Below are 25,689 nucleotides of genomic sequence, written 5' to 3'. Positions count from 1 at the left end.
ATAACCAAGATGAAAGATTTCTAGTGTTTAAGGAAGAATATATTAAATCATGTTCTGACCTTGAAACATCATCCCCTTGGGCAAAAAGCAAAGGAGTAGAATCCTGTGCTGCTGCTCCACTTAATGGGATGTCTTTTAATCCAGTGGAGGTGTCGACTAATATAAAAGGTGATATTCTTCTTTTTCCCCCTCTTACATCCCACTGCGTCCCTCAATCAGTTCCAGAGAGTTGCGGGATCCTCCAGAACATCATAGAACACAATGTGGGGGATTACAGAGGGAAGAGGGAGAAAATTGCCTCTCCATGTCTTACACTAGCAGATGCCTCTCCTGTGTCAGAAGCTGTTACATAACCATAGTGGAAGCATTGGATTTCATTCAGTGACTATAATGCTTGCCTGTTTTACAGTCATTAAGAGTATTGTTACCCATTCATGTGATAGAATGCTGTTTTCTCTAAATTGCTGCTGTTGACAAAAGGAGCTCACTGAATAATTTCTCCAGTGTTCCAAGAGGTTCCCCCCACCTCCTGCACAGACCGTTGTTTCTCTAATAGTAGTGCTTTCATTAGTGTTCCATGCTTCATCAGATAAATCCACAGCTCTTGACTAGTTGCTCTCTTTTAAGTACTCCCATTTGACGGCAGTAGGTTGAGCAAATAGCAGCAAAAAAGAATGCACACTAGTTTAAAGCTGCTTGCTTTAAACTAGCCAGTCCCCTTCAAACACTCTGAAGGTTTTGGTCTAGAAATGTGAATGTTACCTTCTCATATACCAAGCATGTCTATACAGGAGACTTAATCATCTACCAAGGCAAGGTGGACTAATTAAGTTTGGCTTTAAGAAACAACCAGGCAAATTTAAAGTGCCGTATTTTTCGCTCTATAGGATGCACCGGACCATAAGAGGGGGGAGAACAGGGGGGAAAATGTTTCCCTTGCCCCTGCCCCCCGAGCTTGTGGGCCTTGGCGGTGGGGGGAAGCGCTGCTTTCCCCCACTGCCAGCCTCAAAGATCCCTGAAGCCTTTGGAGCGCAGCTGCACTCCAAAGGCTTGAGGCTTCGGGGACAGCCTTTCAAGCCTCCGCAGGGCAGCGGGGTGAAGGCTTTGCACAGCCATCCCCAAGCTAGAACAGCGAGACGGAGGGCTGCGCAGCGCCACGTCTCCCTGTTTTGGCTTCAGGGACAGCCTTTCAAGCGGAGGCTTTGCGCAGCCATCCCGAAGCTAGAACAGCTGCAGGCTGCTATCCGCAAGCCTTGAGAGCTTGGTGGGAAATCCCGTTGGGCTCCAAACGCTTGTGGATAGCTGCCCCAAGCCCGGGGTGCACAGCGCTGCACTCCCCGGGGTTCGGGCTGCTGCCTGCTATCCGCTGCGGAGCGCTCCATCTCTTCTAGTTTGGGGTTAGCTGCCCAAAGCCTCTGCAGGCACCCCGCTGCCCTATGGAGGCTAGAAAGTCTGTCCCCAAGCCAGAACAGCGAGACTGAGCACTCCGTCTCGCTCTTCTAGCTTGGGGATGGCTGCGCAAAGCTAGAAAGGGGAAAGCAGGCTTTGCACTGCTTCCCGACCTGCTCTTTGGGGCTGGAGCTGGGGGAAAGCAGCGCTTCCACCCGCCAGCCCCAAAGACCAGGCCGAAAGGAACCTGAAGCCTCCGGAGCCCAGTGGGAACTCCCCCCCGCACTCCAGAGAATTCGAGTTGCCTTCACTGAAGCCTGGAGAGTGAGAGGGGTCAATGCGCACTGACCCCTCTCGCTCTCCAGGCTTCCAAGGTAGCCGCCTGAAGCCTCCCGAGCGCAACGGTAACTCCCGCTGTGCTCCGGAGGCTTCGGGTGAATGCACCTTGAACGCACCTTGTTTTAGAGGGGGAGAACAAAATTTTTTTTTTCCTGTTCTCCCCCTTCTATGGTCCGGTGCGTCCTATAGAGCGAAAAATACGGTACTTTCAGCTTCATAAATTTAGACTGAATGCTTACACCTGCATCTATTTTTAAAACGCAAGTGTTACACCATATTGAATGAGTTTTAATTTAAGATTTTGTAGTAGACAGCCCAAAAATGCTTATGGTAGACCACTTTTCAAACAGAAGCTGAAGAGTAGAGCTAAACCCAAAAGTGTTCAGGTTATAGAATCACTTGCACAAATATGAGCATGGCTATAGAAGCTCCCTATTATGGCACCATATGAATGTTTGCACCTGCATTTTAAGGTCAGTTCCAGCATCGGTTGTCTTCCTTGCACAGTTCACTGGATCAAACCTTGTGATTTGCAAGCTAAAATTTCATATTTTGAAATAAAAATTCAAAGGCATTTCTAGAAAGTGGGAATGGAAGTTAATGAGCAGAAATGTGTTTTGTCATGAGGAGGATAATGATGTTAGGATAGTCTGCTCAAACGGGAAAAAGATCTTGGAAGAAATAAAACAGGTTTAATAAAGCACTGAGGGGATGCTCAGTGGATTATTAGGGTGGTATCTACTGGAGCCACATGTCTGATAAGGCACGACCTGCTAATTTGTAGCCCCCAGCACCAATCCCATAATAACTGCAGTTGTTATTTTGCAATCCTTTATATGCTTGACTCAGTTTCATCTTCATGTAGAAAAGCAGCCATTAAACTCTGTTCAATACCCACTCATGGATTCTGCCAAGTGAATTGTGTAGGCTTTGCTTGTATAAACTTTGTATTTCAGTTTGGGGGGGATACTTTACCGTTTTTTATTCTTTATATATTTAAAATCACCTGGTCCAGAGAGCCCTGTGTGCAAATAGTTGCTTGAAGCTACCACAAACTTACAGAGCAGTTTTTAGAAGAAACGTTAGAGGAGAGAAGCACCACCCACGTCTCTTTGTATTGTATAATCTAAACTATTTAAAACTTCTTTTAAATAAATTCTTTTGGTGGCAAATTATGTGTCTATTCATTAATGGACCAGTACTCCAGCTTTACTTTTATATAAACTTGGGGCAAAGTTCCAACAAACACACACATTAAGTGGGGAGTGGTGCAATGTCTGTAGGCCAGCTCATGAGATGTCTGTAAAAAAACTACTCATAGTTAGTACTGTAGGTTTTTTCTTGAATCCGTAAAACCATTCTCCGGCCGTAAAAGTCTCTGTATTCCTCTGGTAGCTCTTCTAGGGTTTTCAGTGCCCTGTCTAAAATCTGTACTGCTCTTGAGGCTGCCGCAAGGTCTTTGTTTCCATAGGTGTCTGTCTTATCATAGCAATTAGAAGGAAGGTGTTTCCAGAAAACATTGACTCCCACGCCAAACTCCTCAGAAGTCACATTATGGAACCACAAAGCTATAAGGGGAGAGAGAAAAACTTTGAATAAAAATGCCTTACAGACAATGCAGTAACTAGAACCTGTAAGATATTGCTGTGAACAGTTAAAGAAAATGCTGTTCCAAATGCTCCAGTTTTGTTTTTAAAAAAATACCAATTTTTATGGCTAGCAAACAGTAATTGTACTTTAAGAAAGTTTCAGCTTGGCAGAGGCTGCTATATTTTCAGTATTCAGCCTTCAGTATTTTGTGTAAATATTAATTATATGCACAGTTAGGTGGAGCTTATGACTTTCCACAGCTAAGACCACAATATGACAATATTCTCAGCCCTAAGATCCTGTGTGACTAATGCAATACCTAGGAGCAGGGCTGTGTAATGCCCTCACCAAGCGGCATATAATATAGCACGCCTTCCATGCAATCTGGACCTGCCAAGTGCTTGACACCTCTGTTTCCACAGCTCAAGCCTGGCAGCAAAAATAGGAGGTTTATTTATTTGCTAGTGATCTGCTTTGCCATGGGCAGGCAGCTAGGTTTGATTTAGTGGCTCATAATTTGCAGAGGCCTGATTTAAGCATAAATTGAAATAAAGACTCCCAACGACACATTTTGAAGAAGACAGTATTTTAACCTCAAACCAGCAAAGATCAGTTCATAGAAATGAGTCCTTATCTTAATAGTATTCAGACATAGCCTTTTGTAAGTCTTCAGGGACTTACTTTTTACTGTTTAAAGGAAGGAAGTTGAAAAACCTGTATAGCAGAGGACTCAGGTTGCTAAAATGCAGCACCATGGTTAACTGAAAAAAATGGCAGTAAGTGTTAAGGGGGGAAATGTGATTTTCTGCTTTATACACCAATCCTCATTTCCAGAAATGTTATATAATTCGGTCAACATTGCATTCACGCATTATACCGGAAGAAAGCCTTCCGTTTTCTAAGAAAACGGAAGTGCTAAGTTTGTAACAGTCCAACTCTGCCATTTTTCCAGGTAGGCTAGATTAATCACACTTATGACAAAACAAAGACTTGTGAATGCAACTATTTCCTCACCTGAGCATTAATGCTGTCTTAAACTGCATGTCATGTATTCTGATGCAAGTACATTGATTAGATTTTAGTCTGCCTGTGTGCAATTTAAATACATAAACCCTGTTGAGGAGAGCAGTTAGCTACAACTGCCTAGTGTCCTCTAGGACAGGAGGAGGGACTCCACAGACCTCCCAGAAGTTGCTGGACTGCAATTCTTATACCGGACCACTGACCATGCTGCCGGGGCCCAAGATCATATTGTGGGTCACAAGCTCTGGAGCAGAGCTTTCCAAACTTTTCATGTTGGTGACACACTTATGATTTACTGAAGACATGCATCATTTTGTGGCACAGTAATTCAGTTTTAAGGGACGCGGGTGGCGCCGTGGGTTAAACCACAGAGCCCAGGACTTGCTGATCAGAAGGTCGGCGGTTCGAATCCCCGCGACAGGGTGAGCTCCCGTTGCTCAGTCCCTGCTCCTGCCCACCTAGCAGTTCGAAAGCATGTCAAAGTGCAAGTAGATAAATAGGTACCACTCCGGCGGGAAGGTAAATAGCGTTTCCGTGCGCTGCTCTGGTTTGCCAAAAGCGGCTTTGTCATGGTGGCCACATGACCCGGAAGCTGTACGCAGGCTCCCTCGGCCAATAAAGTGAGATGAGCGCCGCAACCCCAGAGTCAGTCATGACTGGACCTAATGGTCAGGGGTCCCTTTACCTTTACCTTTAATTCAGTTTTACGGGCAAACCAGAGGTTAAACTAACCCCTTACAAGAGATGCGGATATGTATCGCATGACACACCTACACACTGCAGCCAAAGAAAACGGGCATGTGCAGCTGTCTGCAACACTGCCAGTACTCTGCAATGCTGTTATTATCATTACGCTAACATAGTTATGCCAGGTCAGTTTTGAAACGAGCTATATTGAAAATGTATCCACATGCAAAGCATACCCAATACATAATTTCTGTAGGTGTGATGCAGCATTCATTTGGGTGCAGTTTTTATAAGATGGAAAAATCCACAGCGACACACGCACGGCTGCACCATGAGATTTAGCTGATTAATCGTACCACCATAAATTCTTTGGATTGTTACATACGTTGTACACCTATAGCCCCTTAAACAGCAATCCAAGAAGTAATGGAGGAAAACAAAACGAGATTTTTGTGCCCACTTACCTGGAATAAACAAGACATCTCCTGCATTTAGCTGGCATTCATAACGTCGGGCCTTGACAAAGAGAGGGTATTTTTTCAAATCTGGCTCGTCCACGTCTAGCACTTCTGACTTGGTACCTAATGAAGATATGAACAAACAATGGACATTACTGTTTTGCTATCTGATTACTCTCAGGGATGCAAACATACTATGCAGGTATCCCAATGTGGGAAAAGGCAGAGAGGAAAAACTGCATGTGTGTGTATACACTCCTGTGTGCCGAAGGCTGTCAATAGTACCCTATTTCTATTACTCCAGCTGACATTTGCAGCTATCAAATATAAATGAATCCAATTCAGCCACGGTGTACTTTTAAAGGAAACATTCATCAGAACGGCTGACATACTTACCCTCAATCCTAAAAATACTAGAACCTGTTTTTGCTGATAGTAAACATAGCACAACAGGATTCCATACTAAACCACATGACTTCTCTGTTACAAGCCTTGTTATGTTCCTCCACTCGGTGATTGCCGTAAAGATTGCTTGAATGTATGGCTCATTCTAAACAGAATCTGCTACTCAGTCTCATCTAGAATGCAAACAGTGCCAATCGGAGTAACTAAAATGATCTCTACCAATTTGCCCCTGGTTCATAAATTGCCTAATCTGCCTAGCTATCTCAGTGGGGGAAAGGACTGGATTTGTCTATGTTTGGTTTTTTCTTTTTCTTTAAATAGTTTGGAAGTGACTAAGTGCCGACCCAGGAGATGTGGAGTTGTTTAGAAAGCAATGTGCTCACAATCCTAGGCAATGCTTAAAAAAAAAAAAAAAGGCATCCTGAAAATTACAGGGCAGTTCCCTTAACATTCCCTTAAAGTGGAAAAAAGCATTACTTAGTATGGAATAACCCTGAGATTAAGAGTCTCATGCTCTACCAGCTGGGCTATCCCAGGGCCCAATGACCATCAAGTGTTATGGCTAAATGGAAACTCCAGGTTCAGAGGCAGTTTGACAGCAAATAGCAGCTGCCAGAGAGCAACAGCAAGAAAATGTTGCTGTTGTCATGCCCTCCTTCACGTGGGCTCGCCAGAGGCATCTGGTGGGTCGCCGTGGGACAGGATAGGCCTTTGGTTTGATCCAGCAGGTCATGAGAGTAGTAAGCTGCCCACCACTGAAGAAAATGGGTTGTATCCAGCTAAGTCAGAGCAGACCCACTGAAATCAATGGATATGACTAATTTAAGCTCATTGACTTCAGTGGATCTGTTCTGGCCTAGCTAGTTAAAACCCCAAGGGCCGAATCCATTGTTAGGAAAGCAGACTTCCACTTATGCAACTGGTTTTCTCCTTTCGCTTGTGTGCCCCCCAAATCTGCTCTGGAGGGTCTCCACTGGAGTAGATTTGGGGGGGGAGGTGTCGCAGGTGGGACTGGGGGGGAGGAGGAGGAATCCCATTGCACAAGTAAAAGTGAGTTCCTGTGGCATGTAACATACCTGATAAATACAAGTATGGGGCATCACGAGGACTGTACAGTACAACATTCTTCTTTCCGGTCACCTGAATTAAGAAGTTATCCATTACCTAAAAATGTGAAAATGACAAGTATTGGCATGCAACCAGAAAAGAATTTCAGTTATCACAATACAGTGGGACCTCGGGTTACATACGCTTCAGGTTACAGACTCCACTAGTGGTGCTTCAGGTTAAGAACCGTTTCAGTTGCGCTGCCAATAAAGCGTAAGATGAGCTTGTCATCGTTCTTTGTTAAAAGATGCTTAGAGGCATATTACCTACATCATAATGTGTCCAAAGTTGCATTCCTGCTGAGCTTATGCGGAAGACGGTGGAGAAAAACTGCTCTTTTTCAAAGTACTCCGGGATCTGAATATCATCTGCCAACAAAGGAAACTGCTTTCTGAGATCTGCAATCTCCTGAAACAAAAACAAAGAATAAAGGGAGGGGTCATATTTAAGGTTTTCTATACAGTGTCCGATCCAAAAGGAAAGGGTGGAAATCATAGGGACACTACATACAGGCATGATCTCATTCCTCAGCAGGTGCTGAGAATAATTAAGGAGCAGATCCATCTGTATTTCTTCCCACATAAACATGAGGGGCCATTGGAAACTCTACTGAATATTTGACTTAGTAGATGAACTAGTAAAAAGGTTAAAGGGACCCCTGATCATTAGGTCCAGTCCTGACCGACTCTGGGGTTGCGGCGCTCATCTCGCTTTACTGGCCAAGGGAGCCGGCGTACAGCTTCTGGGTCATGTGGACAGCATGACTAAGCTGCTTCTGGCGAACCAGAGCAGCGCACGGAAACGCCGTTTACCTTCCCGCCGGAGCAGTACCTATTTATCTACTTGCACTTTGACGTGCTTTCGAACTGCTAGGTTGGCAGGAGCAGGGACCAAGCAACGGGAGCTCACCCCATCGCGGGGATTCAAACCGCTGACCTCCTGATCAGCAAGTCCTAGGCTCTGTACAGCACCACCCGCGCCCCTAGATGAACTAGTACAAACTGCAAAAAAAAGGCCTTTTTGTTTGACAAGGAAAAATTGGGTCCTTGAGCCACAATGACCAGGGTTGTTCGTGGTCTATGTTTGGATAAATAAGGCACAATAGGATATGTACAAATGCGGTAATTGTGTGTACATTTTGCATCTTAAAAAAAAGAAAGGTCCCAAACACCGCATTCAATTCCAAACCCTGCAGAAACAGGGGTTTGTTTTTTGCAAGGGGGCAGGAAAGGTACGAGTAGATATGAACATCTGGCTGGAATAACATGGTTGAAGTTTGTGTAGGAAACATTACACATTCTTCAGAACCAGTAGCGTCTTTTGCAAACACTGCCTGTACACTTTCAGATCAATCTCCAAAACCATATGAATCAGCAGGGCCGGATTTAGGTGTGATGAGGCCCTAAGCTAATGAAGATAATGGGGCCCTTTATATGTCCAGCTGTCCTTTGTCAACAACAAATTGTCACTGTTTTTTGTGTTGAATATATGCTTAATGGTAATTTATGGACCTAACAGGTATCTAAAGCCATTTGCACATAACAAATAGGAGCCTACACAACACAAAACACTGTTGCTGTATGTTGGTTTTATTTTATTTCTTTTTTAACTTATATTTTGGAAATGTACATCCAGGTTTTTTCCCCTTTAAATTTTTTTGGGGGGCCCCAAGAGAGTGGGGCCCTAAGCTATAGCATGTTAAGCCTATACGTAAATCCAGGACTGTGAATCAGGGAGGACTGTGACAGGGAATGGTCCGGCATTTTGTGCCTACATGCCCTCTAAATGAGTGAAGAGGGTTCACTCAATTCTCCCACCCACCCCCATCAGATCCAAACTGCCCTCTTTCCCCCTCTTTTCTTTTTCTAGACAAGACATATTCCAATGAAGTGTTTTATAGGAAAGCAACACTCCTTAAGAAGAGACACCATTACTCACCTTCCTTGGGTCTTCTCCCAGGGATCGCAAATAATATTTTTCATCCTTAAGAAAGACAGAAGTCATTTCAATGAACACACATCAACATTTTGCTGTGGGTCACGAAATTAAAAGACGCCTGCTTCTTGGGAGAAAAGCAATGGCAAACCTAGACAGCATCTTAAAAATCAGAGACATCACCTTGCGGACAAAGGTCCGTATAGTTAAAGCTATGGTTTTCCCAGTAGTGATGTATGGAAGCGAGAGCTGGACCATAAAGAAGGCTGATTGCCGAAGAATTGATGCTTTTGAATTATTGTACTGGAGGAGACTCTTGAGAGTCCCGTGGACTGCAAGAAGATCAAACCTATCCATTCTGAAGGAAATCAGCCCTGAGTGCTCACTGGAAGGACAGATCCTGAAGCTGAGGCTCCAAGACTTTGGCCACCTCATGAGAAGAGAAGACTCCCTGAAAAAGACCCTGATGTTGGGAAAGATGGAAGGCACAAGGAGAAGGGGACGACAGAGGACGAGATGGTTGGACAGTGCTCTCGAAGCTACCAGCATGAGTCTGACCAAACTGTGGGAGGCAGTGGAAGACAGGAGTGCCTGGCGTGCTCTGGTCCAGGGGGTCACGAAGAGTCAGACACGACTAAACAACAACAACAAATGGCTTGGTGGATCCAGTCTAATTTGCTAAGTTGATGGGGTTTTTTCCTGTTGTTTGCTGAAGAAATGGAACATTATTTAGAAATAATGCAAATCAATGTAAGCAAGGTCCTGATATATTGAACAATTATTGACTCATTTAAAGCCCATCCAACAGTAACTATTTAATTAGCATTCATTCTGATTTGTTTGCATCAAAGCAACTGTTCACCTCATACTTTGCAGGGCATTTTCCAGTCACTTTCCCTATTGCAAAAAATCTCATTTTTGAAAAAAGTGGGCTGTAGATGTGTAAAACAGAGTTGCAATTTGCCACTCACCTAATTATTAGCAGCTAACTGAATAAATTATTACAATATTAAAGTCTGGTGATCTTTAGCCAAGAAGAACCGCTGTCTTGTCTCAGCAAAACATGTATCAATTAGCTAATCAGCTTAAAGATTTTAGGTCAGGCTTCCTCAACCTCGGCCCTCCAGATGTTTTGAGACTACAGTTCCCATCATCCCTGACCACTGGTCCTGGTAGCTAGGGATCACGGGAGTTGTAGGCCAAAAACATCTGGCGGGCCAATGTTGTGGAAGCCGGTTTTAGGTCTTTGTCCACTCAAAAACTGCCATGCCAAAGAGAGAATGAGCCCCATGCTTAATACAGTGGAAGTTATTATTAAAGGTAAAGGTAAAGGGACCCCTGACCATTAGGTCCAGTCGTGGCCGACTCTGGGGTTGCAGCGCTCATCTCGCTTTATTGGCCGAGGGAGCCGGCGTACAGCTTCCGGGTCATGCAGGCAGCATGACTAAGCCACTTCTGGCGAACCAGAGCAGCGCACGGAATCACCGTTTACCTTCCCGCCAGAGCGGTACCTATTTATCTACTTGCACTTTGACGTGCTTTCGAACTGCTAGGTTGGCAGGAGCAGGGACCGAGCAACGGGAGCTCACCCCGTTGTGGGGATTCGAACCGCCGACCTTCTGATCGGCAAGTCCTAGGCTCTGTGGTTTAACCCACAGCGCCACCCGTGTCCCTACTCACGTCATATGGCAAATACTAAAACATTTTGAAATAAAAGGAGAAATGTTTAAAGTAGCTACTCAGCTAAAGGGGTCAAAGTGCTTCAGAAACTGTATGTGAAACAGCTTCGAATCCAGCATAGAACAAGTGCTATTAAAAAGAACTCTTCTGCCTATTGTCATATAATCAGCCACAATGCAGTCAATTACGCTGCAAATATAAAGTGAATATCATAGAAATGTAGAGTTGGAAAGGACCCCCAGGTGATGGTGGTTGTTAATGCTGGATCCCACCATAGTCTATGTGCACTGGCTATAAATGCATCAAAGATTGGGCCGAAGTGAGGCACTGCAATCCCACACACACAAACACATACCTGGGAGTACTTACTTTTGAGTAGACAGTCCTAAGAATGTACTGATATAATGCAACCCTGCCCACAGTTACTTGAGAGTAAGAACCACCCACACCCAGTAGAATTTACAGTGAAATACAGTTATTATCTCACATTTTAAGGCATTTCGCGGGATTAATATTTTGAATTTCAATCTACACCTCCCCCCAAAAACCCATATCTCAGTGTAATTACAATATCACAGTCTTACCTCTGAAATAAAGTAATCTGTGTGTTTGGCTTCAGCAGCTCTCCTTATGAATACATCGAAAGGTAAGGTTCTGAAATAAAAATATATTTAAATTAAAACTCTCCAGGCGTTTCACATGGAATAGGACTTTTGCCAGATATGGGGCACCATTGCAATAACAACTCCAAATAGATTGCGTCACTTTTTAAAACCCACAAGGATAAACGGGGTGGGCAAGGGTGTGTGGAACCCACTGCAAATTGCTTAACTGGCTTATATTTATACTGTTCGTTGATTTATGTTTTAAGCTTTGCACAGCATTGGTGGTTTTAATGTTTCATTTATGTTGTGTCATGTTAATACTGGCAAGGAAACATGCCAATTGACTTTAAAGTTCATTCCTTTAGGATTGTGCTATGAGCCCCACTGTTTACAATGGAAATAATTACAAGTAGCCCTGACCCACCAAATTTGTGGTTTTCATTTATGCTGAGGCATTATATTCAAAAACCAAGGCTCTCATTTTCTTTTACACAGAACACCCTGAAGTTTAAGTAAGAGCACACAATGTCCCCCTTTGGTGTTTAAATGGGTCCCGAGGATAGGAGCTGTCTAAAACAGCTTAGGAGTTTCACAGGCAAATGAAAATAGACAATTGGATAAATTGGATTTTGGTGGTGACATTACCCTGCTCGGTTCACTGGGGAAGAAGGAACAATTATTCAGAGCCACAGCGGAACAAAAAGGTCTGTGCATCAAGGGTCGTGAGGTGGGAATACAGCAATTAGGCTTTGAAAAGCAGTTCCAACAATTCAAGAAAAAAACACTCCGGGTTGCTGAACGCTCCCAAACCCAATGCCAAAAAAGTTGTTTTTTCATTTTTCATTTTAACAAAACTGCATTTTTTCAGTTAGTTAGCGCTAGATCAAATCAACTTTAAACTTCCAGTCATGGAAGCTTATCAGAAACCTGTTAAAATACATACTGTAATTGTCATATAATCAGACATACTTCTGTCAATTACACTGCATATACTGTATAAAGGGTATGCGCTGTTCTGGGGGTTCTCCTGAATCTCCAGTGGGGGCGAGAATCCCATTGCGCTAGTCACTGTCCAAACTTTTTTCAAAGAGGGCAGGATTTGATGACGTGAAGGGCCGTGAGGGCCGACCAAAGGGCCAACCAAGCTTTTTTAAGGATTGAAGTTTTGGGATTTGAAGGGGCCGGATTAAACCAACCGGCGAGCCAGATTAGGCCCCCCGAAACGGACTTTGGACATGATTACGCTAGTGGGATTCCTTGTGCTGCCTTCTGCTAATGGAATTGGGTAGTTAAATCCCACCTGTTTCCTAAGCATATTAGGTCTTTTGTATGTCACCTTCCAGTTGTTGCTGAACTACAGTTGACCACTGGCCATGCTGGCTGAGGTTCATGAGAATCACAGTCCAAAATCATCTGGAAGGCAAGACACTGGCTACCCCTGGCCCTCAGCCTATAAACCCCATTGCTTATTTTCCCCAAGCTCTCCAGGACCCACTGTACCGCTTCTTCACCACATACCCAGCTCTCTCTCCCTTCCTCTCTCTCTCTCACACACAGGAACATAGATTCTCACCACAATCTGGAACCCCTTCCTTTCAACAATGCTAGTAGGATCACCCATTTTAGAACTCCAAGTCTTGATTCTTTATTGGCCTACTACCAACAAGATATGACACAGGTATATACAGTGGTACCTTGGGTTACATACGCTTCAGGTTACATACGCTTCAGGTTACAGAGAGGGTATGTAACCTGAAGCGTATGTAACCTGAAGCGTATGTAACCTGAGGTACCACTGTATATCAGTATGTCACAATGTTTAGCTGGTGATATATCACGTTGAAAACCAGATATCGCCCAGCCCTAGTCACAGAACATCAGGTCAACCGTTCTTGGAAGGGAGAAAATCTCTTACAGCTTCAAAAGCAGCACAAGATAACAACTCGTAATTCAGAATGCCATTTGCAAAGTGAAAGCACAGGTCCCGTATAAAAAGTTTCAAGCAGAAGTACTGAGTCTCTAAAAGTCTGGAGCATTCCTCTAACAGCAGAGAAAGTATTGAAACGGAATACCTATACAGAAAGTTCTTACTGAGGAAGTCCATCTGCGGCACCGCAGAAACATGAACCTTTACTTCTTTATTTCCTGATGCTTGACTGAGGTAATCCACGGTCCACTTGGTCATGCAAGGGCCCAAATCGATACCTTTCAGCACTACTGGCTTTCTCTAAGAATTAAAAAATATATATTACTGCAGAACATTTTTGCAATTCTACAACCTTCTACCAACAACCATTCTCAACAGTACGGACAGTTATGACATCTAAGAATATACTGGCATAATGTTACTAATCAATGCAAATACATACATGCTTTCAAACTTTACATCTTTGTTAAGTTGAGTTTCAACTTAAAAATGCTGAAAGTCAATATGAGCGACATGTTGACGTTGTGATGTTCTGGTAAAATACAGGGCAGGGCGGTTGGTGAATGATTTTTTTTTCATCTGGTGCTGAAGTGACTTGAAAGCAATCCATTACAATCTATTGCAGCCTAACAGGAGGACACTTTTGGAATTTGTCACCCAATCACACATGAATTTGTAAATTTGTTTGGGCTTGGCTACCCAGGGCTTTGATCACTGCAGATGGTGACAGCAGCCACGAAATTAAAAGACGCCTGCTTCTTGGGAGAAAAGCAATGACAAACCTAGACAGCATCTTAAAAAGCAGAGACATCACCTTGCCAACAAAGGTCTGTATAGTTAAAGCCATGGTTTTCCCAGTAGCGATGTATGGAAGTGAGAGCTGGACCATAAAGAAGGCTGATCGCCGAAGAATGGATGCTTTTGAATGATGGTGCTGGAGGAGACTCTTGAGAGTCCCATGGACTGCAAGAAGATCAAACCTCTCCATTCTGAAGGAAATCAGCCCTGAGTGCTCACTGGAAGGACAGATCCTGAAGCTGAGGCTCCAAGACTTTGGCCACCTCATGAGAAGAGAAGACTCCCTGGAAAAGACCCTGATATTGGGAAAGATGGAGGGCACAAGGAGAAGGGGACGACAGAGGATGAGATGGCTGGACAGTGTTCTCGAAGCTACCAGCATGAGTTTGACCAAACTGTGGGAGACAGTGGAAGACAGGAGTGCCTGGTGTGCTCTGGTCCATGGGGTCACGAAGAGTCGGACACGACTAAAAGACTAAACAACAACACCCAGGGCTTAAATGCATGACCTTTCAAACACATGCATTTGGAGAGGAAATCCTGTATTGTTTCTGTTTTACAGAAGACGAAGAAGCAGCATGGCAATAAGTCTGATGGTGTTGTTGTTTTTTTAAGAGTTCTACAAAAATATAAAACTTATTATCGTTACAACACTGGTAACCAGAGAACCAGGGAAGGTGCGATCTTTTTTTTCCCCTACCAGAGGATAGATGTCCTGCAGAAAGCGCTCCCGGGTGACCCCGGGGTACTGAGCCAGGGGAATGACTCGCTGCCCCTCCATTCCGGGACCAGATCCTCTCTCCCTGTCGTTTCCGCGATCGGGTTGCTTCCTCCAGGGAAACCAGGCTTTCCAGGCCGAGAAGACCGCGCGGTTGTTTTCTCCTTTCGCAAGGGGAAGGTGGGATAAAGCAGACTCCTGCCTGGAAACCCCTCGCAAGGCGCTTCCAGCCCAGCGCGTAGTAGACGATCATGGGCTTGGTCAGCTCAGTCCGTAGGGCAGAGTTCCCCACACGTGGGTCTCCAGCTGATTTTGGACTACAATTCCCATCATCCCTAGCTAGGAGGACCCAGTGGTCAGGGATGATGGGAATTGTAGTCCGAAAAAAGCAGCTGGCGACCCAAGTTTGGGAAACCCTGCAGCAGAGCATGATCGAGCGCTTTGTTAGGATAAAACAATATATTCCCAAGCTTGGGTCTCCGGCGGCTTTTTTTGGACTACAACTCCCACCATCCCTAGCGAGCAGCTGATTTTGGACTACAACTCCCATCATCCCTAGCGAGCAAGACCGGTGCTCGGGGATTGTAGTCCGAAAACAGCAGGAGTTTGGGCTAAAAGATCCCTGCTTTGCAAGAGTTTTGGGGTGAGCTGGTCCCTTCCGACGCTTCTATGGCTCGGCCCTAAGGCGCTGAAGGAAGGGCGAGGGGAGGCGCCCGGAACCTTCCTCCCGGCACTCTCTCGCTCCGCCCGGACCCCTTTCGCGGCCGGACTCCCGCGGGATGACGGGAGGGCTGAGGCGGGGAGCGATGGCGCTGCCCGTGGGCGCCTCCCGCAGCCGCTGCCCGTGGGCCCTGCGGGTCCCCGCGGCCCACCCGCGCCGGTACTTCCTGCTCCCGGCGGCGGACCAGGCCAAGCCCGGCCGGGCCGGGTTCCCGCGGCCTCCCTCTCCCCGCCGGGCTGCCCTTGCGGCGCCGCCCCGCTTGCCCCTCGCCCCCTCGCGCCCCTGCAGCGGCGGCCCCGAGCCCGGCGGGCGGCGGAAGGCCGGCGTGGTGGTGGTCGGGGTGCCCAACCCGCTCATGTGGCTCCGCACCCGCCTCTACTTCTTCCTCGTCCGCGCCTACTTCGACCAGGAGTTCAGCGTCCACGAGTTCACGGAAGGGGCCAAGCAGGTGAGGAGGGGATTTGGGCAGGAGGCGAGGGAAGGAGGGCCGCCTCAGGGGGTCAGGATCCATGGGGCAGCACGTCTTTCTCCCCATCAGCCCTTGCCAGGGCCGGATTTTACGTATAAGCTAAAGAAGCTATAGCTTAGGGCCCTACACTCTTAAGTACAGTGGTACCTCGGGTTACATACGCTTCAGGTTACAGACTCCGCCAACCCAGAAATCGTGCTTCAGGTTAAGAACTTTGCTTCAGAATAAGAACAGAAATCGTGCTCCAGTGGCGCAGCGGCAGCAGGAGGCACCATTAGCTAAAGTGGTGCTTCAGGTTAAGAACAGTTTCAGATTAAGAACGGACCTCCAGAACGAATTAAGTACTTAACGTGAGGTACCACTGTAAAGGTAAAGGGACCCTTGACCATCAGGTACAGTCGTGACCGACTTTGGGGTTGCGGCGCTCATCTCACTTTATTGGCTGAGGGAGCCGGCATACAGCTTCCGGGTCATGTGGCCACCATGACTAAGCCACCTCTGGCGAACCAGAGCAGCGCACGGAAACGCCGTTTACCTTCCTGCTGGAGCGGTACCTATTTATCTACTTGCAGTTGGACGTGCTTTCGAACTGCTGGGTTGGCAGGAGCAGGGACCGAGCAACGGGAGCTCACCCTGTCTCGGGGATTCGAACTGCTGACCTTATGATCGGCAAGTCCTAGGCTCTGTGGTTTAACCCACAGCGCCACCCGCGTTCCACTCTCTTGGGGGCCCCCAAAATAATTAAAGGCGGAAAACTGGATGTACGTTTCCAAAATATATGATAAAAAACAAAAAATAACACCTACATACAGCAGCTGTGTTGTGTGTTGTGTAGGCTCCTATTTGTTATGTTCAAATGGTTTTAGATACCTGTTAAGTCCATCAATTACCATATAGCATATATTCAACACAAAATACAGAGACAGTTTGTTGTTGACAAAGGACAACTGGATATATAAAAGGCCCCATTACCTCACTAGCTTGGGGCCTCATCAAACCTAAATCTGGCCCTGCTACTCGCTGATGCAGATCTTACCTCGCCCATTCTTTTCTGGCAGGAAGGGGGCGTCATTTTGTGATCTGCCTCAGGCGCCAAAATGTCTTGGGTCGACCCTGGGTTATGGCGACCTTATCTTTCTTTTTCTTTGGCGATCACTCGTAGCCGAGTAAGGTTGTCTTCCATGAACACGGTGTGAGTCCTTGACTGCAGAGGCCAATTCTGGATCCGCACGTCCTTCCACAGTGAGGACATAGGTTTCCGGATAAGAGTTGATCACGGTGAGGGATTGCCAAACCTGCCCTCCTCTTAGCACGTTTCTCCCTTTCGTCCTGAGCTCGAGTCCATGACACCTTTGGTAGAGGCTATTCTATATATAACTGGAGCACTCGCAGGCCAGTGTTTCCCAGTTGTCAGTGTTTATGCTACATTTATACCATTCATAGTTCACTAGGGCCACTGGTGGTTCTGTGGTCTAAACCACTGAGTCTCTTGGGCTTGCCAATTGGAAGGTCAGCAGTTCGAACATATGACGGGATGAGCTCCTGTTGCTTTGTCCCAGCTTCTGCCAACCTAGCAGTTCGAAAGCACGCCAGTGCAAGTAGATAAATAGGTACCACTGCGGCGGGAAGGTAAGCAGCATTTCCGTGCGCTCTGGTTTCCGTCACGGTGTCCCGTTGTGCCAGAAGCGGTTTAGTCAAGCTGGCCACGTGATCCGGAAAGAAGTCTGCGGACAAACACTGGTTCCTTTGACCTGAAAAGCAACATGAGCACTGCAACGACTGAAGTAGCTTTTTTTTTATGCTGTTTGCAGAGGAAAGGTAGCCTATCCCCCTCCCCTGCCTAGCATGAAAATCCAAGTGGCAAGCATTTTAGCAAGCTAGTGTTGTTATTTATTTATTTCATATTCTGCTCAGTTGTACAAAAACAAGAACGAAGTGGTTTACCAAAATGATAAAACAATAAAATCAAGAAACAATTACAACCATACGTTAAAACATTACAAAAATTAAAACATTAAAAAGAGATTAAAATTACCTAGTAAGGTAAATAAGGTAAATTTGTTGTTGTTTAGTCGTTTAGTCATGTCCGACTCTTCGTGACCCCATGGACCAGAGCACGCCAGGCACTCCTGTCTTCCACTGCCTCCCACAGTTTGGTCAAAAATAAGTGAAATTACAGTGGTACCTTGGGTTACATACGCTTCAGGTTACAGCCTCCACTAACCCAGAAATAGTGCTTCAGGTTAAGAATTTTGCTTCGGGATGAGAACCAAAATCGTGCTCCGGGGGCGCAGCAGCAGCAAGAGGCCCCATTAGTTAAAGTGGTACTTCAGGTTAAGAACAGTTTCAGGTTAAGTACGGACCTCTGGAACGAATTAAGTACTTAACCCGAGGTACCACTGTATGTGGTGGAGGAAGGTACCTCAAAATGTGGTGGAGGAAGGATGCAACAGTCCAGCCCACTTTCGCCAGCCTTCTTGGTTTCAATGCTGGTTGTGGTTTTACTTTCTCTTCAGTTACTGTGGAAGTCAAGGGAATAATGAGAAAACTGTGCTACTTCCACCTAGCAGCCCACTCATTCATGGGTACATGTGGCAAGTTGTTAAATGTAAGTCTGTTACAAGTGAAATCCATCGAGGGTGTCAGTAATAACTAAATGGCCCCTCTGGGCACATGGACTGTATCCCTTTGCGTATTAGATGCCAAGGAAAAACGGTGATGGGTGTTGAATTAGATGACTCCTTGGTCTGATCCAACAGGATCCTACCTCTCTTTCCCTGCCTCCCTACCACAACTACTCCAAAAGTCTAGTGATGAAGACTGCAGGGACTATTCCATTCCTTAGTTTTCAGGATACTGTTAAAGGTACAGCAATCCAGCTAAGAAAGAAAGGCGGCATCCCTAACTCTGATTTCCCAGTTGCTTGAAATTCTTCTCTAATGATCCTTTTTCTACTGCACCACCTCTTGGTTGCGTAGGAGAGCCCTTCTTCCTTTTCTCTGGCACTATCCATCATTTGAGTCCATTTTCAAGTTGCACAAACAGGACACCATTAAGCAGTCTAGGCAACTGAGCATAAAATAACTATCACTCCCTGTTTGCCGTTTGTTTGGGAATATAGCTGAACGACAAGAGCTCATTGATTTGTGAGACATAATATGTACTTAATAAACAGAGAGAATACCGTGAATTTACTTCTGAGTAAAAAATTGATATTTGTTTGTGTGTCCTGTCTTCTAGGCTTTTGCTCTTGTTTCAAGGCTAATTTCTCAGTGTAAATATGATCTACTGGAAGAGCTTGTATCAAAAGAGGTAAATGTTTATTTCGATTGTTATGGTAAAACTGATATATCCATTGTTCCTTAAGCTGACGTAGTAGACGAAGACTAGAATATATTATTCGGGTCATATCTGCTGCTTGAGCAGGAATAGCAACTGACACCTCAAAAAAATGGGTTTAGCACCTGAGCTTCTGGGAACAGAAAGCAGGATCTGTCCTCCCTCCTCTGTGTCCTGCAGTTTATAACCTACTCATTGCCACTTCATACTTTCTTCATTCTTTCTTCAGTTCCCACCCACCCACCCAATTTAACTCCCTCAGTTCTACTGTCATCTCTTAAAGAAGCATATGAGCAAAGTCACAGGTCCATAGCTCTTTCAGTAGGAAGGCTCATTCCTGGAAGATGCAGTACAACTAGGAAGAACAACTATGAACACATGCAGAGTACTTCTCCCCTCATCAATGAGCAATCTCCACCACCAGCCACTCATGGGGGGAAAGGCTCCCAAGTTAGAGACTGTAACCTCTATCTAGGGACTAAGTTGTGAAACCTGAATCTCTCAGTTAAACACCTTGTGAAAAGGAGTGCCCAAACTCAGCTCCCTGTAGAGCACATCCTTGGAGATCCTGCCGTGTATGTTAACAATGATCCCTTCTCAATCAGATGCTGCAGGTGCTGAAGGAGAAGCTTTCTTCACTCTCCGAAAGCCACAGAAGTGCCCTAGCTGCTGACGTGGATGAAATAATGTACACAACAGCAGGAGATGTTGGCATTTACTATGACGACAGTGGTATGCAATCGGTTCAGAATGCTTTACTTAAAATCCTTTGGCCGCTTTTGGGAAACACTTCTCATCCGTTCTCTGTGATACTGTTCAAAGTACCGTATTTTTTGCTCCATAAGACTCACTTTTTCCCTCCTAAAAAGTAGGGGGAAATGTGTGTGCATCTTATGGAGCCAATGCAGGCTGCGCAGCTATCCCAGAAGCCAGAACAGCAAGAGGGATTGCTGCTTTCGCTGCGCAGCGAATCCTCTTGCTGTTCTGGCTTCTGAGATTCAGAATATTTTTTTCTTGTTTTTCTCCTTCAAAAACTAGGTGTGTCTTGTGGTCTGGTGCATCTTATAGAGCGAAAAATGCGGCACTTTTCTTCAATCTGATGCTAACATTAATAATATTAAGAAGAGTTTGGATTTTATATCCCGCTTTATCACTACCCAAAGGAGTCTCAAAGCGGCTAACATTCTCCTTTCCCTTCCTCCCCCACAACAAACACTCTGTGAGGTGAGTGGGGCTGAGAGACTTCAAAGAAGTGTGACTGGCCCAAGGTCACCCTGCAGCTTCAAGTGTAGTAGCGGAGACGCGAACCCAGTTCACCAGATTACGAGTCTATCGCTCTTAACCACTACATCACACTGGCTCTGTGCCACTAGGGTCCTGTACATTGTTCATCTCTTGGTGTATCCTTTCCGCACCCTGTATAGGAGGGATGGAGAACTTTGGACAGCAAAGCCATTTTGGGCAAGCCATGCACATCCTCCCTACACATGTTGTTATACACAATAAAGCATGGAAGTGCAGAGCTGTAGAGGAGCAATGAGGAGCTTAAGGTGAGCTCCCGGTTAACCTTTTGCTGGAGCGAGGTGCGCTCCTACTATACATTAGCTTTGAATCATTGGTTCAAAGATCAGCATGGAGGTGTTTGAAAGCCCTTTTGCAAACAGTCCCATGCTGCTCTTCAGACCTCTGTTTGTTTCTCTCTCCTTTGCAGTCCCGACAATTAGGCTTTCAAAGGGCAGCATCACCTGATGGCATAGTGGTGTCAGGTGATTGACAGGTGGGCAACCTGTCAAATTTGTAGTGGCAGGGATGGGGGATGAGCATCTGACCTGCTGCGTAGGAAAGGGTCCCCAGCCTTGGGTTAGAGTGTGAACTAGGGCGGGGAAAACCCAGGTTCAAATTTCTGCTCAGTTGGCAAGCTCACAGGGGTGAGCTTGAACCAGTTGCCTTCCCCGAGTGCAACATAATTGGAGGATGGGCAAAACATGTCATGAATGAACAGCAGTAATTCCAGTGTTTGGTCCAATTCAGATTTGATCAATGAGTTCCCATGCTTAGAACTCTAAGCATACATAAGATTCTGTCGTGGCAGCACTTGGAGATATAGGGGTTATCCCAGATGGTAAGAGCAGGTTCCATGTTGTGGGGGGTGAGAAGGAAGAAGAGGGCCAAAGGGGAAGATATAGGAGAATCAGTAGCCCTGTCAGGGAGGCGACGAGATACCTGAGAGAGTAGCTTGCTTGTAATTAGATGTCTACTCATCATCTAGCCCAGGGACTCTGAAAATGGGTTATGACTGAAGAGCCACTAAACTTGATGGAGGAATTCAGTAGCTTTTTGTGTTCAGAGGTGCAACCAAGAACCTTTGAATAACTGAGTGGAAGTAACATCCTTTCTCCATCAATGATCTGTCGCTTATCCCACCACCTTCCTCATCTCCTTGAAAGCTGTAGTATGGGTAAAGGTAAAGGGACCCCTGATCATTAGGTCCAGTCATGACCGACTCTGGGGTTGCGGCGCTCATCTCGCTTTATTGGCCGAGGGAGCCAGCATACAGCTTCTGGGTCATGTGGCCAGCATGACTAAGCCGCTTCTGGCGAACCAGAGCAGCTCACGGAAACGCCGTTTACCTTCCCACCGGAGCGGTACCTATTTATCTACTTGCACTTTGACGTGCCTTCGAACTGCTAGGTTGGCAGGAGCAGGAACCGAGCAACGGGAGCTCACTCTGTCGCGGGGATTCGAACCACCGACCTTCTGATCGGCAAGTCCTAGGCTCTGTGGTTTAACCCACAGCGCCACCCTCTAGCCTTCCAAATTAGGCTGTATGTTTGTTCTTAAATGGAGCATCTGTCTGCTCCATCCTTTTTGTACCAATCTGAAGCTGTGGAATAGTACTTCCTCTTCTAATACCCCTTTTATCTTGAAAACAGGAAGAAAGTTTGTTAGCATCCTGATGCGTTTCTGGTATCTGACGAGTGCTGACCTCCCTGATGAGACTCCAGATGGAACCAAAATATTCCAGGTCGTGTTTGGAGATGAAACTTCACAGGAAACAAAGCGTCTTTTAACAGCAAATTATGAGTAAGCACATCCTTGGTTTTCTACGTGGCGGTGGCATTGTGCTCTGTATATAAAGAAACTCCCATCAAATCAGTGCATTTTAGTTCAGGGTTTACTTTCCTGAAAAAAACACCAATGCCATTGTGAGAAAGCCACTTAGTTGACTATTTTCTCTCCTGAAATGTGAGCAACAGTAAGGTGGGTGTGGGGGGTGAAGAAGATAATCGAATGTATGCACTTATAATGGTGAATAATACATAAATGTGGAAAAAATGGCAAATAAAAGTTGAGAGCAGGAATAGGTGCATTAAACTTCTCTGGCAAAAGAGAGGATGTTTTAACAGGTCTCCTAAAGTATCGATACAGAAACATTAAGATTTGATTGGTTTATTGTCCCAACATTTATTGTACCATTGGAAAGTATCCAGCTAAATAAAAAATTGTAAGAGGGGAAGAACCATTAGACTTTCTCTGCACCCCACACAATCCCAAAATCTGCTCCAGAGGGTTGGGGGGGGACCCAAAACAGATTATCAGGAGCACAGGGGGAGAAGAGTAGGGAAATGTTTCCTTTTGCAAGGGGATAACCTTGTGCTGGTGAAATATTTGCCTTATTTCTACATTGAATACAACCCACTGGGATTAAGCAGCCAAGTTTGAGCCTATTATTACATTGCCAAACGATACTTTATCCATCAGTTCAGTATTGGATTTGCCACAACACTAAAAGCTTTATAAAGGATTTGGGAATGTTTTGCTGCTTGGCTTGTGTTACAGTCTCTTATTTCTGTTCTCTCTCCCTCCCCCCCCCCCCCAAGATTTCGAAGAGAATTTACACAAGGTGTGAAACCAGACTGGACAATTACAAGGATTGAGCATCCAAAGCTATTAGAATGAATTGACTGGACACTTTCATAGACAGTTATTAATATTCTGGCATATCAGAAGACATCTCAAGATTTGTGTGCCACAGTCTTTTGTGGACTGCTTTTGTACTTCTCGATTACCGGAACACAGTCTTGCTCCAAAGCATAAAAATAAAATCTTTTTCAGCAGACTTGGAAACCTCACAGATGTGTTCTTTGCCCGCCGTTGAAAGCGTCATTCGAAGTCACTTTCAATATGAAGCATGCTAAGTGGTTATGCTGAGAAATATTGGTGTAAATTTGAAAGAAAGTGATGCATCGTCTGGCAGTTCATAACTGAATGTCCTGTCTCTCCCCCCCCTCAATTATCTGTTCAAATGGTTTTTTTCTTTGGGGGGGTGCACAATAAGGAAAAGAGAGAAGTGAGTTCCAAACTTCCTGTTTTATGTGTCACCAAAAGTAGAAGTTACATAATGGATACAGTCAAAAATATTTGTTTTTCAGGAAAATTAGAACTAATTTACAGCCTATCTCAGTGGTGTCCAAACTTTGTTCAAAGAGGGTCAGATGTGATGAAGTGAAGGGCTGTGAGGGCCAACCAAAGTTGTTGAGCTTTCTTTTGGATTGAAGTTGTTGAGGTTTTTGGGGGGGATTGAGGTTTTTGGGGGGATTTTACCCCAGGAAATAAACTGCCACAGGGGCCAGATTAAACTGACCAGCCCCCGAAACGGACTTTGGACATGCCTGGCCTATCTCATCTGTAGCATTCCAGTGTGATGCTTAATAACTTGTGGTTATACAGCAAGTTACTGTATTTCTCTCTCTATAAGACGCACATTTCCCCCTCCAAAAACTAAGGGGAAATGTGCGTGCGTCTTATGGAGCGAATGCAGGCTCCTTGGCTTCAGCGATAGCAATGCGAAGCCTCCGAAGCGCAGTGGGAGCACTCCCGCCACGCTCTCCAGGCTTCAAAGATAGCCGCCTGAAGCCTCTGGAGCATGGCGGGAGCTCCCGCCGCGCTCCGGAGGCTTCAGGTTCCTTTCACTGAAGGGTAGGTGCCCTTTCAGCTAAGGCGCAGCGCCCCTTCAGCTAAGCGGGAGGAGAAATGGAAGGGGCTCCGTTTCTCCTGCCGCTTCGCTGAAGGGGCGCTGCACAGAAAGGAAGACAATTTTTCTTGTTCTTCCCCTCTAAAACAAGGTGCGTCCTATGGTCGGGTGCGTCCTATAGAGCGAAAAATACGGTAAGCTTTGTGATGAACTCTCTTCCTTCACTGCCCTTTTCCCCCATCTCTTAAGGTGAGGTACATTAAAGGGTAAGAAGAAAGGGCTACAATAGGCTTGGTTCGATGAGCTCAATGTGATTGTGGAGAGATCTGTAGAGCATGAAGCTGGATCCTTATACATGCAAAGTGTGTTCTCTACCAGGGAGCTTATAAGTGAATATTATCTCACCCTATTGAGAAGGCATCTGTTTTTTAGCTCCTGACTCAGCAATGAAGTGCACAGTCGTATTGCAATTTTGGTATTGCCTGTATGAATGTGGAAGGATTTAAACTCTGAACCTATATGGAGGGGTAAAGGTAAAGGGACCCCTGACCATTAGGTCCAATTGGGACCGACTCTGGGGTTGCGGCGTTCATTTCGCTTTATTGGCCAAGGGAGCCGGTGTACAGCTTCTGCGTCATGTGGCCAGCATGACTAAGCCGCTTCTGGTGAACCAGAGCAGCGCACGGAAACGCCGTTTACCTTCCCGCTGGAGCGGTGCCTATTTATCTACTTGCACTTTGACGTGCTTTCGAACTGCTAGGTTGGCAGGAGCAGGGACCGAGCAACAGGAGCTCACCCCCTCGCGGGGATTCGAACCACCAATCTTCTGATCGGCAAGTCCTAGGCTCTGTGGTTTAACCCACAGCGCCACCCACGTCCCATATGGAGGGTTAGGCATATATTAACTCCACATCAGACTAGACTGTCTCATTGGCAAAACATGTTCTGTGACTTCTTGTTCCTCCTGTAAGCTGTTGGAGAAGGCAAAACTGTTAACAAATGACCTAAAGACTGCTTTCCCAAAATGCCTACCAATCCGGGGTGGAAGGTGGGGTTCTTTTTCTGCTGCTATCTTGCTTTTATCATTCCCATTATCTGAAAGCTATCGCACCTACTGGAGAGGGAATATAATACAGTGGAAGAGAACTGATTTGCATGCAGAATCTCTGGAATCTTCATTTAAAACCAGTGTGGAGGACCTTTGATGCTCCAGATGTTGCTGAATAACTCCCATCAACCCCAGCAAGCATGGCCAGTGGCCAGGAATGATGGCTCAGCAATATCTGGAGGGCCAAAGGTCCCCCCACACCTGATTTTAAAAACATTAGGTAGCAGGTGATAAGAAACACTCTTCTGCCTGAGACTCCAGAGGGCTGCTTACAGTCAAGAGTAGTCAACACTAGGCTTGGTGGACATATAATCTGACATGATATAAGAAAGCTTTCCCACATTGCATAACCCAAAGCACATCTGATGTATGCTTGCAGGGTGTGGACCAGGCCAGTGATTATGCTGTCTCAATAA

At 45.6% G+C, this 25,689-nt stretch overlaps 2 protein-coding genes and 1 long non-coding RNA gene across 6 annotated transcripts; 1 reads left to right on the top strand and 2 right to left on the bottom strand.

Moving 5' to 3' along the window:
• Positions 1-2,921: 2,921 nt before the first annotated feature.
• Positions 2,922-15,099, bottom strand: TYW5 (tRNA-yW synthesizing protein 5). 4 transcript variants are annotated; one of them, XM_081898733.1, is made up of 8 exons: positions 14,644-15,099; positions 13,291-13,445; positions 11,198-11,267; positions 8,937-8,981; positions 7,269-7,406; positions 6,968-7,055; positions 5,493-5,609; positions 2,922-3,296 (listed from the first exon to the last, which is right to left on the bottom strand). In XM_081898733.1, exons 1-8 carry the CDS (start codon positions 14,722-14,724, stop codon positions 3,040-3,042), a joined length of 951 nt encoding a protein of 316 aa, XP_081754859.1. In that variant the 5' UTR covers positions 14,725-15,099; the 3' UTR covers positions 2,922-3,039. The 4 variants fall into 4 exon arrangements, with proteins under 4 accessions (XP_081754859.1, XP_081754862.1, XP_081754861.1 ...); XM_081898736.1 differs by lacking the exon at positions 14,644-15,099 and adding an exon at positions 14,433-14,584; XM_081898735.1 differs by lacking the exon at positions 8,937-8,981 and having other exon boundaries at positions 14,644-15,093.
• Positions 15,100-15,425: 326 nt separating this feature from the next.
• On the top strand, positions 15,426-23,310 carry MAIP1 (matrix AAA peptidase interacting protein 1). Its single transcript, XM_081898967.1, has 5 exons — positions 15,426-15,830; positions 19,092-19,163; positions 19,796-19,922; positions 22,124-22,274; positions 23,072-23,310. Exons 1-5 carry the CDS (start codon positions 15,441-15,443, stop codon positions 23,148-23,150), a joined length of 819 nt encoding a protein of 272 aa, XP_081755093.1. The 5' UTR covers positions 15,426-15,440; the 3' UTR covers positions 23,151-23,310.
• Positions 23,311-24,605: 1,295 nt separating this feature from the next.
• LOC309363742 lies at positions 24,606-25,131 on the bottom strand. The gene is made up of 2 exons (XR_014165570.1): positions 25,037-25,131; positions 24,606-24,672 (listed from the first exon to the last, which is right to left on the bottom strand). It is a non-coding gene; the product is annotated as an uncharacterized lncRNA (long non-coding RNA).
• Between the last annotated feature and the right edge of the window lie 558 nt (positions 25,132-25,689).

This window comes from Podarcis melisellensis (genome assembly GCF_964234715.1).
Source record: "Podarcis melisellensis genome assembly, chromosome: 1".
Lineage (NCBI taxonomy): Eukaryota > Metazoa > Chordata > Lepidosauria > Squamata > Lacertidae > Podarcis > Podarcis melisellensis.
Note: the sequence above shows the minus strand (reverse complement) of the source record. Positions and strands in the feature narration are given on the sequence as shown.

Bases quoted from the DNA above. Each gene is read 5' to 3' on its own strand.
- TYW5 (XM_081898733.1), bottom strand. From the start codon at position 14,724: ATGGAGGGGCAGCGAGTCATTCCCCTGGCTCAGTACCCCGGGGTCACC. The intron at 8,982-11,197 runs GTAAGACTGTGA...GTCTTTCTTAAG, and splicing joins CAGATTACTTTATTTCAGAG to GATGAAAAATATTATTTGCG. The intron at 5,610-6,967 runs GTATGTTACATG...TATCTTCATTAG, and splicing joins CCCATACTTGTATTTATCAG to GTACCAAGTCAGAAGTGCTA.
- MAIP1 (XM_081898967.1), top strand. From the start codon at position 15,441: ATGACGGGAGGGCTGAGGCGGGGAGCGATGGCGCTGCCCGTGGGCGCC. The intron at 15,831-19,091 runs GTGAGGAGGGGA...CCTGTCTTCTAG, and splicing joins TCACGGAAGGGGCCAAGCAG to GCTTTTGCTCTTGTTTCAAG. The intron at 22,275-23,071 runs GTAAGCACATCC...CCCCCCCCCAAG, and splicing joins CTTTTAACAGCAAATTATGA to ATTTCGAAGAGAATTTACAC.